Source organism: Myotis myotis, unplaced genomic scaffold (genome assembly GCF_014108235.1).
Source record: "Myotis myotis isolate mMyoMyo1 unplaced genomic scaffold, mMyoMyo1.p scaffold_m19_p_4, whole genome shotgun sequence".
Taxonomy (NCBI): domain Eukaryota; kingdom Metazoa; phylum Chordata; class Mammalia; order Chiroptera; family Vespertilionidae; genus Myotis; species Myotis myotis.
This window is the reverse complement of record NW_023416346.1, coordinates 13,300,414-13,313,384: the sequence shown is the minus strand read 5'-3', so window position 1 is coordinate 13,313,384 and position 12,971 is coordinate 13,300,414. Positions and strand designations below refer to the sequence as shown.

The window sequence follows — 12,971 nt, the reverse complement described above, 5'->3', positions numbered from 1 at the left end:
CTAGAGGAAGTGAGAAGGAAGACTCCAGGAAGAAAAAGGCAGAAAACAAAAGAGCACACAACACATCTGTGGTCCCACTGCTAGAGGCTCTAGAACAGTGGTTCTCAACCTTCTGGCCCTTTAAATACAGTTCCTCATGTTGTGACCCAACCATAAAATTATTTTCGTTGCTGCTTCATAACTATAATGTTGCTACTGTTATGAATCGTAATGTAAATATCTGATATGCAGGATGTATTTTCATTGTTACAAATTGAACATAAAGCATAGTGATTAATCACAAAACAATATGTAATTACATATGTGTTTTCCGATGGTCTTAGGCGACCTCTGTGAATGGGTCGTTCAACCGTCAAAGGGGTCGTGACCCACAGGTTGAGAACCGCTGCTCTAGAAGGTAAGGTGGCTACTGAAAGCTGATGATTCTAAGAAGGGGAAATTGTCTTCTGTCGCTTCAAATTCCAGATCAAAAATTTCCCAATCTCAAATAATCCAAATGCGATTTTTAAAAAAATATATTTTATTTATTTCAGAGAGGAAGGGAGAGGGAGAGAGAGCTAGAAACAGCAATGATTAGAGAGAATCATTGATTGGCTGCCTCCTGCACACCCCACACTGGGGGATCGAGCTCACAATCTGGCATGTGCCCTGACCAGGAATCAAACTGTGACCTCCTGGTTCATAGGTCAATGCTCAAGCACTGAGCAACACTGGCCAGGCCAAATGTGATTTTTTAAAAAAGTCAGCCATGTGGTTATGCAGGGAGATCTCTAAATGAGCTCATATGTGAAAAGATATATGCTTCCACCTTTGCTTCCATAGGTAATTCTTAACATTCTCAGCACAGCTGCCAGTACAGTCCTTTCCAGTGCAAGGCATGTTACTTTTCTGCTCAAGTCGCAGTGATGGCTTCCCATTGCCCACAGAACATTAACCCTTACCCATGGGGTTTATAAAACCCCTTACCATACCTCTGCCTACTCTGCAACCTGCCATTTTTCACTTTGTTCACTTTGCCCCAACCACATGGGCCTCCTCATTGTTCCTCACTCACACCAAACCCACTGGTGCCTCAAGGCCTTCCCACTTGATGTTCCCTCTGCCTTGGTTGTCTTTCCCCAGATCCTTGCACAGCTTTGGGTCTTTGCTTGAATGTTATCTCCACAGAGGCCTTCCCCGACCAAATAGTACCCCTTTCATCTTTTTATATCTCCGTATCCTGCTTTATTTTCTTGAGATGTTTTTCTCAGTGTCTCCTTCACTAGAATGTAAATCCCATGAGGCTGTATATATTCACTTCAAAGCCTGGATCAGAATAGGTGCTCATTAAGTATTGCTGAATGAATGAATGAATGAATGAATAGAGAACTGATCTAATTATGAATTTTAAAAAAAGCAATGGTGTCATCTGACTGGTGTGGCTCAGTGGTTGAGCATCAACCCAGGAACCAAGTGGTTGCCAGTCAGGGCACATGCCCCAGTTACGGGCTCCATCCCCAGCGGGGGTGTGTTCAGGAGGCAGCTAATCCATGATGTTCCTCTCTCATTGATGTTTCTATCTCTCTATCCCTCTCCCTTCCTCTCTCTCTAAAAAATCAATAAAAACGTGTGTTTTTTTAAAAAGCAATGGTGTAGATCCCAAAGAATAATTTCAGTGAGGCTAACACCAAAAATGGATTGAGGTTTTCAAAGAAAACTAAAGACAGAGAAGTAAAAGTTCTTTCAGGCAATGTAAGGAGAGGTAAGAAAAACTTTTAAGAAGAAAATAAATTCCACCTTGTTGGATTTTTTCTTCAAGAAAATTGATTTTCAAGCTAAGAAAGACTGGAGGGAAGGGAAGGAGATGGGGGAAATCCAGGAGAATGGTGAGGTTGCTGGATCCCGGAGGTTCCAAGGAGCTTACGATTGCCAGGAAGTCTAAACAGCCACAGAGACAGCTTGGTAGAGTTTCCCCAATCCCCAGAGCAGCAGGGAAGCAGCAGCTGCTTTATTCGGTTTGCAGTCATCAGTGTACCTATTGGACCTCTTTGTATGAGGTACAACAGGCTGGCCCAGGAAACAGACAGACCTCAGCCAGTACCTGTGAACACACACACACACACACACACTCGATGACACAATTCTATGGTTTTGCATAGTTCTCTTCATGTCCCAAAAGGCAATGTCCAAATCCAGGGCAATAGGTCTAAATCTTTTTTGTTTCATGAACTCTTTGAACAAATCTGATGAAAATTGCCCATTTTCCTGTACACACAAATTGTGCATGTTGTTTCAGGAAATTTAAGAACCTCCACTGAAGTGTAAGTGTTCCAGGCAAGGAATTCCTTTTCTACTAGTCTACCCCTAAATTGCACCACTGGGAAAAATGATGCAACCCCATAGTTAAAGATTGCAGCCTAATTTTGAATTTATTCATTCAACAAGTGTTTATTGAATGTCTACTATGTGCCAGACTCTGTTCTGATATATTAGCTTATTAATCCTCATAGATACCCTTGAGGTGAGTGCTATTAATAAAAAACCAATGAGGTAATTTGCCAGAGGTAACATAGAGGAACTTCACTAGTCCAACTCCAGAGATATTTGATTGCTACTCATGGTTCCCTTCATGAGGTTGGTTTCAGTTCTTTCATATAGCCAGGTTCATCCCCAAAACACTTCTTTTCAACTGTATAGAGCAGAAACAAGAAACCACCACCATCACCATCCGAAGCTCTGTCACCTGCTTCGTTTCACTCATCATTCCCATGCTTTTCTGACTCGCTCTGTAGTCATCAGAGTACCTGATAGACCACTTTGTAGTAGGATTTGCACAAATATTTTCCCACATACATGATCTCACAAGGATATAGCTTCACATCAATGTACAAGCTTTCAGGAAGAATGCTGCCCACCCTCATGTGTTCCAGAAGAAGCCACATCCAGCATGCATGGAGTGAGGAGTTCTACAGCAGAGAGTCCAAGGCCAAACTTTGTTTCCCCAACAGGGCCATGTGTACTTCTGGTCAGGACACTTAAGGAACAAAGAAAGTTTTCAGTAAGAGAGCAGGATGAATGAGTTTGCTGGGGCTGCCAAAACACAGTACCCCAACTGGTGACTTAAAACAACAGAAATGTATTGTCTCTTCATTCTGGAGGCTAGAAGTCCAAGATCAAGGTGTCAGCAGGATAGGTTCCTTCTGAGGCTGTGAGGAAGAATCTGTTCCAGGCCTCTCTTCTTGGCTTGCAGAAGACTGTCTTCTCCCTGTGCCCTCACATTGCCTCCCCTCTATGCATGTCTCTGTGTCCAAATTGCCTCTTTATAATAATAACACCAGTCAATTTGAATCAGGGCCCACCCAAATGACCTCAGTATCACCTGGTAAAGATCCTGTCCCCAAATAGTCACATTCTGGGGTATGGGGGTTAAGACTTCAACATATCTTTTAAGGGAGCACAATTCAAATCATAACAAAAGATAATGGTCAGAAAAAAAGAGCCACAGAATGCTAGATTTTTTTAATGAGGTAATAAATCATTGATATTTGATCAACAAAGTTGGTAAGCGAGTGAGACTGCCTGTGAACAGAACATTATACCAGGCACAAAGCACAGCTATGAAGAAATAAAAGGCACATCTGTGCTCTGCCCTTGAGAAATTTTCAGTGTAGTTTGCGAGTCTCAGTAAGACCATGTAGCACGTAAATAATTTTCCCTGCACCAAACACAGAAATGCAAACATATCATTTAGTTATCTTTTAATTAGACCCAGTTGAGCTTCCAATCAGACAAGCTGTCATTCCATCATTGTCCACACCTAGTGCCTTTTCTGAAGGGTCCACAGCCCCTCCAGGAATGTCTCCACTATGGCATCCTTTCCATTGCAATCCAAGGCTATTTGGGGCCATAGCTCTCTTGAGGCACCAAGAAGCTCCAGTTTGAACCCACTGTTAGATTCCAGATGATTGGGTGCCTTGGAGCTTCTCTGTCCTGGCACTCCACCTCATAGGAAGGGACATATCTCAAAGCTGCTGTCTCAGAATTCCAGCTGGAAAGTAGCCCACAAGTACTCTCTACTCTATAACCAAAGTCTTTTTCTGGAAGGAGGGAGCTCAGGGGTGGGGGAGAGTTTTATAAGAAGAGAAGAATACAGATTTGGGGAAAATATGGACATAATACTTCATTAGGGACAATAGCAGAGGCATAAGTACATGTATGAACTCTATATCAAGGGTAACACACATAGGCACTTTTTAAGGACAGAAAAGTCTAAGTTAAGTGTTAGGGTTTGGCAGGTGATGCAGGCTGTGAAAGAATTCACAACTAAAAGAAGAGATGCAGAGGGGAAGTTTATTTTACTTTCCACAAAGGAAGAGGGCCAAATACTGCTAGTCAATACAGGGAAGACAACAAAGAGTGGCCTGGTCTTTTAAGCAGACATTGTTGCTAGGCAACAGGAAGGGAGTGGAATTCTGTCGAGACTGAGCAGAGATATCTGGAGTTGTCTTGAAAAGTGTTAGTTTGTTTGCTTCCCAGGAGACAGGCAGGCAGAGGTCCTAAGGAGGTGTCTTATAAGTATTTTTCCCAAGCCTGTAAAACAGACTGGAGCAAAAGTTATGAAAAGTTCAAAAGAGGCTTGTTTGAAGGATAGGGGAGAAAGGAACTTTCTACCAACTAGAAACTCCTTGGTTCGAATTATCCCTGAGTTGTGAAAATAGCAGGGAGGATGGGGATGCAAGAATGTTGCCTTAAGACTTGTATGCATGCATATAAGCATAACCAATGGACATAAGACACTGGGGGGTAGGGGAGGCCAGGGGATTGTCAAGGGCGAGGGAAAAAAAAAGGAGACATATGTAATACTTTTTGTAATACTTTAAGCAATAAATAAAATAAAATAAAATAAAAGTTGTAATAAAAAAATTTCCATTAAAAAAAAAAAGAATGTTGCCTTAAGAGTAACTTATTTTATTCCACAGTTCAAACAGAGGAGCCAACAAACTGTGGAGTTTAATTATCAGGTGCTTCTCATAGATTGTGGAAGGCCACATATAAGAAAAAGAAAGACTTTTTCCCTGTTCTTACACTAAGGAAAAAGAAAAGCAGGCAAATGGACAGTGATAATTGGTAACCAAGAAGGTGGATGGCCTCTAAATGAGGCTGTGATGGGAGCATCACCCATTGCATGTCCACCAAGTGTCTGGCACTACCCTATGCACCTGATATTTGTTAGCTCCCTATGCACAGCACCCCTGTTTTCTAAACGAGGAAACTGAGGTTCAGGGCAGTTAAGTCATGTCCCCCAAGCCCATAGCTGCTGAACAGAAAAGTGAAATTTGGACCAGGTATGACTTAATCTGAAGGCCAGGCTCCTTCCTGAGCAAGGTAATGGCATGAGGAAGATAGTACCACAGATCATCTTGGGAAAAGACAGGACAGAGAAAGCAGATAAGAAAACATTACAGCAATCCAAATTTGGTTTGAGGTAGTAGCTTCAGAAATGAAAAAGGGGCTGATCAGAGCAATTACTATAGGGAAATCTTGGTGACATACCAGATGTTCAGGGCAAAGAGGAGAAAGGAAATGAATATGATAGGCTTCAAAACTATAGCAACCAGAAAGAAAAGGGGGAGGCTCAGAAGAAAATACTGGGGATCATCATATAAAAGCTAGGGAAGAGGTAACTTGGCTTCCAGATACATCAAGTTCCCATGGTGATGTTTTAAGAAATTGCCCCTAGTCCCTGTGAGAGTTTCAGGCACCGCTGATACCATTACTAGGGTGCTGTCACTGTTCACAATTGCAATCAATGCAGACTGCTTACTTCTGCTACAATTGAAGATGCACAATATCCCAGCAGCTTCTAGAATATAGGGTGGTGAGCTGAGCTGGTCATGAGACATGGAATGGAGAGAGCTACTTGCTGTAAGATACTATCACAATGGTCCTGAAGGGCTCAAAGAAAAGGTAGTTCCTGGACTTTGGGGAAACTTGGCATCATGAAGGAGGGCGATTTGGGAGCAAGCAGTTCTAATCAAACCAAAGAGTGACTGTGTAGAGGGATGACTAATGGCTATTTTCTATGGAGGTGTGACTGAGTTGTAACCATCAGTAAAGTGTTGTTTGGAATGTCTTACCCCTTTGAGTGTGCTGCCAAAAATCCTAGTATTTTAAACTGTAACAAAACCAAGAATTTAAAATCTGAAGGTGGAAGGACCTCAAGAGTGTCCCCTAGGTCAGTCAATGTGCATTTCCACTCTTTAGTGTCCAGTCAGTGGTCTGGGTCCAGCAGCAATTCTATGTCTGTAAGGACAGGATCTGAGCTACCCCCCTTCTTTAAACACTTCCTTAGATAGAATCTACTTAACTCAAAGCCTGAATATAGCTACCAATGAATCCAGATGTTCCTAGCAAGTGAAACAGTTTAGAGCAAAGAAAAGACTAATCCACCAAAGAGTTCATTCAAGGAAGCCTGATATGTCCCTGAGTTACTAGGGAGGACCAACAGGCCCCACAGGAACTGACTTCTTATCCCTCCTCATTTCTCTCACCTTTCTTCCCCTAAAACTCCCATTCCCTCCATCTCCCAGTATCTGTCCACATCCTCATAGGAACTGACTCCATCTCCTTCTCCATCCCCACCTCTCCACCCCCTACACCTCCCTACTCCAGCTTTATATGAAGGAACTTCTCCATCCACATTCCTGTCATCTCACTATGACTCTTTCTGGTTCGTGTTATATCAACTAACTTTGGCTCCCTCTCCTTCCCAATACCCAGCCTAACATAAAATGCCCCCCTCTTGCTCTCCATATCCCCCATGTGCATATACTTCTCTATCCCACCCACAAGAACTAACTTCTACTCTCATTCCCCTCAATTACACCTGCATATCTCTCTGGTCAAGCCCCATATGAAGGCACCTTTCCTCCTTCCTCTCCCCCTACCCACAACTCCCATAGAGCTCTCTGGTTCATCCTCCCATAAACAGATGTCTGTGCTCTCTGTGTCAAAATCCCACTTCCACTGCCCTAAAGCTCTCTGGTGCAGTCCAACATGAACTGACCTCTGTATCCTTACCCTCCCATCATCCCCATCCCACAGAAGCTCTCTGCTCAGGCTGAGTGAATTAAAAACTGCTCTCTTCTCCTCCCCATCACCCCCAAAGTCCCTAAAGCCTGAACTAACTTTAGTTAGTTCTGCACATGAACTAACTTTTGCCCTCTTTTCCTCCCCCTCCCCCCAATCACTCTTCTCTGCTCACATAGATGACTTCAGTCCCTCTACTTCCCAGTCCCATCTCACTCTCCAATATCTTGCTGATCCATCCCTAATTGAACTGAACTCTGCTACCTTCCCACCTCACTCCACCCTACACCCCCTACATCTCTCTAGTCCAACCACAAGTGCTGACCCCTATCCCCTCCCCCTCTGTGCTCATCACATCCACCCCCTTCAGCTCTGTGAACAATCCCCATGAGCTGATCTACCCTGCCTTTCCCTCCCTATTCACCCCCCCACCCCACCCCCCACACACACACATCCAGATTTTACCCAACTACTCCCCTTACAACTCCCTGGTCCAGCTGCACAGAAACTAACCTCTTCTATTTTTTCTGTCCCCCATCTCCCCGACATCTCTTGTCCAGTCCCACATGAAATGACCTCTGCTCCCTTCCCTCACCATCACCCTCCACTCACTCTACAACAGTGGTCCCCAACCTTTCTTTGGCCATGCCCCACCTAAGCATCTCTAAAATCCTGATTGCCCCCCCCCGCCATGACATATAATTCTTATTATTAAAAAAGTGAACTCCTATCCATGTGGAGGAAGCCTAAAAGGCCATTAACTTGGTCTAAACAGTTTCTAAAAAACATGGCAACCATGAAAGAGAAAAATAAAGGAACAAAAGGAGAGTTGAAGTACTGAGGAAGAAATCATTAAGAAATTGTTAAAAATAATAATAATATGAAGTGATATGAAAAAATAGCAAATAAGTTTCAAAACATATAATAAAGAAGTGAAATGCATAAATGTCACAGTATATGTTTATATACTGTATATGAGGCCCTTAGAACCATAAGAAATGCAAAAAATTCAGTTAATAACTCATTCTTAAATTGCCCCCCTGTGGGGCGTGTACCCCCACATTGGGAACCACTGCACAACAACTTTCTGCATCATCTGCACCTGCACTGACCTCTCCAACCATTTCCTCCCCATCCTTCTCACTCTCTCCATCCATTTGGTCCTGTCCCACACAAACTGACCCCAGCCCTCTCTCCATCCACATCCTCCCATCCCCTTGCAGCTTTATTTTATGCCTCCACATGAACTGGCCCCAGCTCCCTGTCTCCATCTTCCTGAATCCCCTGCAACTCTCTGCTCTAGTCCCTCATCCATTTATTCTGTCCCTATTCCCTCCTTTGAGTAACTGACAACCTATCTTACAATGGCTGCTTGGCACAGGAGACTCAGGGGGTTGGGGGTCAAGTCCACCAGGATGCCAGTGTCCAGGGACTGAAACCCACAGCCATGCTTCTTAACATGCTCCCCACCTAGGGTTGCTAGGTGAAATATAGGGCACCCAGGTAAAATGGAATTTCAGATCAACAATGAATAAAGAAACAACAACAAAGTCTGAATGGGACAAACCTGTACTAAAAACAATTTCTTGATTTGAAATTCAAATTGACCTAGATGTTTCTTTTTTTTAATTAGCTAAATCAGGCAACCCTATCTTGGAACTAGGATGCCCTCAGCAGTCTGAAATTCATTCTCTCCCCACCCTGTGTGGGTAAAGGAACATTACATCCTTACTCATTTTCCATTCCAGCCCTTCATCCTCCCACCCTCAGCCTAGAGCAGAGGCTTAATGCCATTTGCCAGGAATTCTCTTACAGGTCATCCCTTGTGAGACCAAAAGGGAACTGAACAAAGTCACCCAGTGCAACCTGATGCCAATATTCTAAGAAACCATCCAGCAAATAAACTGACCAGAAGTTGGCTGAATTAAACCTACTGTCATAAGAACCTGGATTTCCCTGATTTGTCCAAACATGAATTGCCAAGAACTCTTTTTTTGCCTTACACTTTATCAAAACCATTTTTAGGGCATCATTTAGGGTTACATGAAGTGGATTCTTCTAGTTTTGACCACTGACAGGTTTCCAAGGCAAAGAAACAACTCATGCCAATAGCAAAGGATTATTTCATTTTCTGCGCACAGGCTGGTAAGGAGTTTGGGATCTACCAGACTGCCTTCAACACAATGGTTTAGAACAGTGGTTCTCAACCTTCCCAATGCCGCGACCCTGTAATACAGTTCCTCATATTGTGGTGACCACCCACCATAAAATTATTTTCGTTGCTACTTCATAACTATAATTTTGCTACTGTTATGAATTGTAATGTAAATATCTGATATGCAGGATGTATTTTCATTGTTACAAATTGAACATAATTAAAGCATAGTGATTAATCACAAAAAAAATATGTAATTATATATGTGTTTTCCGATGGTCTTAGGCAACCCCTGTGAAAGGGTTGTTCGACTCCCAAAGGGGTCGAGACCCACAGGTTGAGAACCGCTGGTTTAGAAGATTAACTCCGTCAAGGCCAAAGAACTCACTCTTAGAGAACAAAAGCTCAAATAAATGCTTTATTTTAACACAAAACAAACAGGAAAAAGACATCCAAATGCAAGTGAGAGTTCACTGTATTTTTTAAAAGAGAAAGCTGCACTTAGGTGTCAATTAAAACCAGAACCATTGTAGAGATGCCTGCTGTTTGTGGTGACAAAGTTACAACACATGTTTCCCTGAGAAGTCTTTCTATGGTGGCATAAATGTGGGACTGCATGACAAGAGTGAAGCAATGCAAGGTAGAATGGCAAGTGGGTAAATGCACTAATGTGCTCTTGTTCTGTTTTGGCGAATTAAAGAAAGCAGCAGTTCACCTCACAAAGAACAATATTGTCAAAAACACAAAAGTTGAAAATGGATGTGAGGTTGTTACTAAAGGTATATAGGGAGGTTAGTGGGAAAAAAACACTTGTGTTCTCAAAAACCAGGTTTCACACAATAACAGGCAGTAAAACTAGTTGTGTGTGCTTGCAACAGGAGAGAATACTCTTAATGAAGGCTGGTCCTTTTCATCATACGCAGGAAATCTTCCTCATCGACTTTCCCATCTCCATCTCGATCAGCTTTTTCAATCATTTCCTGCATGACAGTAAGGATTCAGGTTAGATTAATTCATAATGAAGCTAAAATGTGACCAAGCAACAGGCTTTTCTAATACTACATGAATAGACAACTGTCCAAGGTTCCTGAAAAGTTATCTGAAATCTAAGTCATACTTTGTCATATATATCACCTAGAAGGGAGCTTGAGTGGATTCCTAAAGCCTAACACTGAAAGTAAAACTGTCCATGTGTGTATTTTTCTGAGAGCAGGGTGCATAGGTTTGTCACACTACAAAAGGGAAATTAAGTGGTCAACAGAGGGACAAGAAAAAACACTAGTTTTCCTTCAAAGTGGTGCTCACATCAGACAAAATGTAACTCAGAAGAGTCACCCAGAGCTCTAACCAGGAATTCTGGGTTCCAGGCGGGTGCATTACAAACCTGAAGCTCTTCATCAGTTATGTCCTCGCCCAACTCCTTGGATACGCGTTTGAGATTCTCAAACGATATGGTCCCAGTTTCATCATCATCAAAGAGCTTGAAAGCTTTCAGGATGTCTTCTTTGGAATCTTTCTCGCACTTAACAAGTAGAACATAAAATACATGAGTAATGAAACACTGCAGTTATTCATTACTGTATAACCCCTCTGCCCTCCCCTACATCATTGCTTGGTCTTGGTGACAGCCTTTGTGACATAGGTCCTAGGAGATCAAACATCATTCAGGGTAGAAAAAGAGGACAAACTCAATGACATTACAAACCCTAGAAGCTAAAAAGGAACTTAATAAGGCACTGCACTTACCGCATTCTTTCTATACAAACCAAAGAGAAACTGGACTTGTTTTTAAAAAACAGTAGGAGGGGTGCAGTTAAAATTAGGGGAAATATAGGGACTGCACCTTGTCAAAATGTGAGATACTGTAATATTGTTGGTGTTTATAGGCTTTATTGCTTGTGGTTATCATATTGATATACCAGTTAAAGAAAGACAATAGCAAAAAAAGTGATAGCAGTAGTACCTTCACTACAGAGGGTAACATGACTTTTCCTGTGACTTTGTGGTCTTGAAGAGCTAACTTACCATTTTTTGAGTCATCAAAGTCAAGAAGTCATTGAAATTCATTTTTCCTGTACCTTCTGGATCCACTTGATTTATCATCTTCATAATCTCTTCTTTCTTTGGTTCAAAGCCCATTGCTCTCAACACCACCTACAATGAAAACAGGAATATCTCAATATACACATGTAAATATAGCAAGAGCAAAAATGACAGTATTGGGAGCATTAAGCCAGCATCTGCACTCATTTTATTGAATCACACTTGAAGTAAAGATAGGACAACAGCACAATGTATTCTTCCCTTGTTACTTTTTTCAGGGAGAAGAGGACAATGGGAGTAGAGTGGTGACAAGGAAAGAAGACAAAGAGGCACAGGAAAGGAAAGGAGGCAGAGCAGGAATGTACAGATCTTGCCTTGAGCTCTCTAACATCAATGGTCCCAGTTGAATTAGTATCGAAGAGATCAAAAGCTTGGCGTAGCTCCTGTATCTGCTGTGGATTAAGCTCCAGCTTAGGATTCACTCTTTTTGGCTGGGAAGATGATGCCACGTTTGCCTTCTTATGGCTAGAAGAAGCCTTTAGATGGTTTACAAACACATAAGCACAATATTATGTAACGTAGTCCATATATTACATAAAATAAACACAACCATATATGCTTTTAAAATACTTTATACCAACCAATCCCAAAGCTTTGCTTAATTGGAGGGATAATAGGGTTTATTGGGAATAACAATCTTTCCATGCACCTCTATCCCTCCCTCTGTTTACTATTGTTTCTAGAAGCAAGGACCAAAAGCTAGCTAAGAACCAGAGTGTGGATAACTGTACAGATGATAAACATTTCCTGAATTCTAATTCTAGAGGGGTGGGCAAACTTTTTGACTCGAGGGCCACAATGGGGTCTTAAACTGGACCGGAGGGCCGGAACAAAAGCATGGATGGAGTGTTTGTGTGAACTAATATAAATTCAAAGTAAACATTATTACGTAAAAGGGTACGGTCTTTTTTTTTTTTAGTTTTATTCATTTCAAACGGGCCGGATCCGGCCCGCGGGTCGTAGTTTGCCCACTAGAATGTCCTTACAACGGCCACTCGCGGTACTCCGTTTCCCTCTAAGTATCAGTTTTGATTACTTCTAGATTTGGCCAAATATTATTAAGATGTACATTCTGTCAATATCAAATAATAAAACTCAATCCATTGGGCATATCTCTCTCTGCCTTCCCCAAGTAGGTCAGAGCGTCTCCCGAATGGCCCTACATTTAAATTTCAAAATGAGCGTTAATAAATATCATAAACCTCCCCCCAAACACTGTGGGTCTATGAGGGGTCAGACCTTCGGAGGTTCCGAGTCTTCTTTGGCCTGGAACAGTTTGGCCAGAGGGCCACGCATGACCGGGGGGCGGCTGCGGGCCGGCTGAGGGTTAAGAGGAGGCAGCGAAAAGGCCCCGCGAGGAAGCTGGGGTTTCTTCGGATCCTTCGGAGAAAGATAACAGAGTAAGGAGGGACATGCTGAAGCCAAGAACCGCACGGAAAAGACAGAGGGACGGCCTAGACCAGGTTAAGGGCTGGGCCTCTAGAAAAGGGGCGCGGCAGAGGGCGGCACTCACCATTTCCAACCGACTCCCGCTCCCGCTCTCGTTAAGGTAGCCAATGTACGCTCACTAACTGGGAGTAGTTCCCGTCGTGCCACGCGCGCAGCCCCGCTCCCCATTGGTAACACGCTCGCCACCGCCGCCGCT

The 12,971-nt window shown here is 42.8% G+C and overlaps 1 protein-coding gene across 2 annotated transcripts; it reads right to left on the bottom strand.

Moving 5' to 3' along the window:
* Positions 1-9,623: 9,623 nt before the first annotated feature.
* CETN2 (centrin 2) lies at positions 9,624-12,912 on the bottom strand. 2 transcript variants are annotated; one of them, XM_036305813.1, is made up of 6 exons: positions 12,840-12,912; positions 12,566-12,706; positions 11,641-11,802; positions 11,249-11,377; positions 10,608-10,745; positions 9,624-10,203 (listed from the first exon to the last, which is right to left on the bottom strand). In XM_036305813.1, the coding sequence occupies exons 1-6, from the start codon at positions 12,840-12,842 to the stop codon at positions 10,114-10,116; spliced, it is 663 nt and encodes a 220-aa protein (XP_036161706.1). In that variant the 5' UTR covers positions 12,843-12,912; the 3' UTR covers positions 9,624-10,113. The 2 variants fall into 2 exon arrangements, with proteins under 2 accessions (XP_036161706.1, XP_036161707.1); XM_036305814.1 differs by lacking the exon at positions 12,840-12,912 and having other exon boundaries at positions 12,566-12,790.
* Positions 12,913-12,971: the final 59 nt, after the last annotated feature.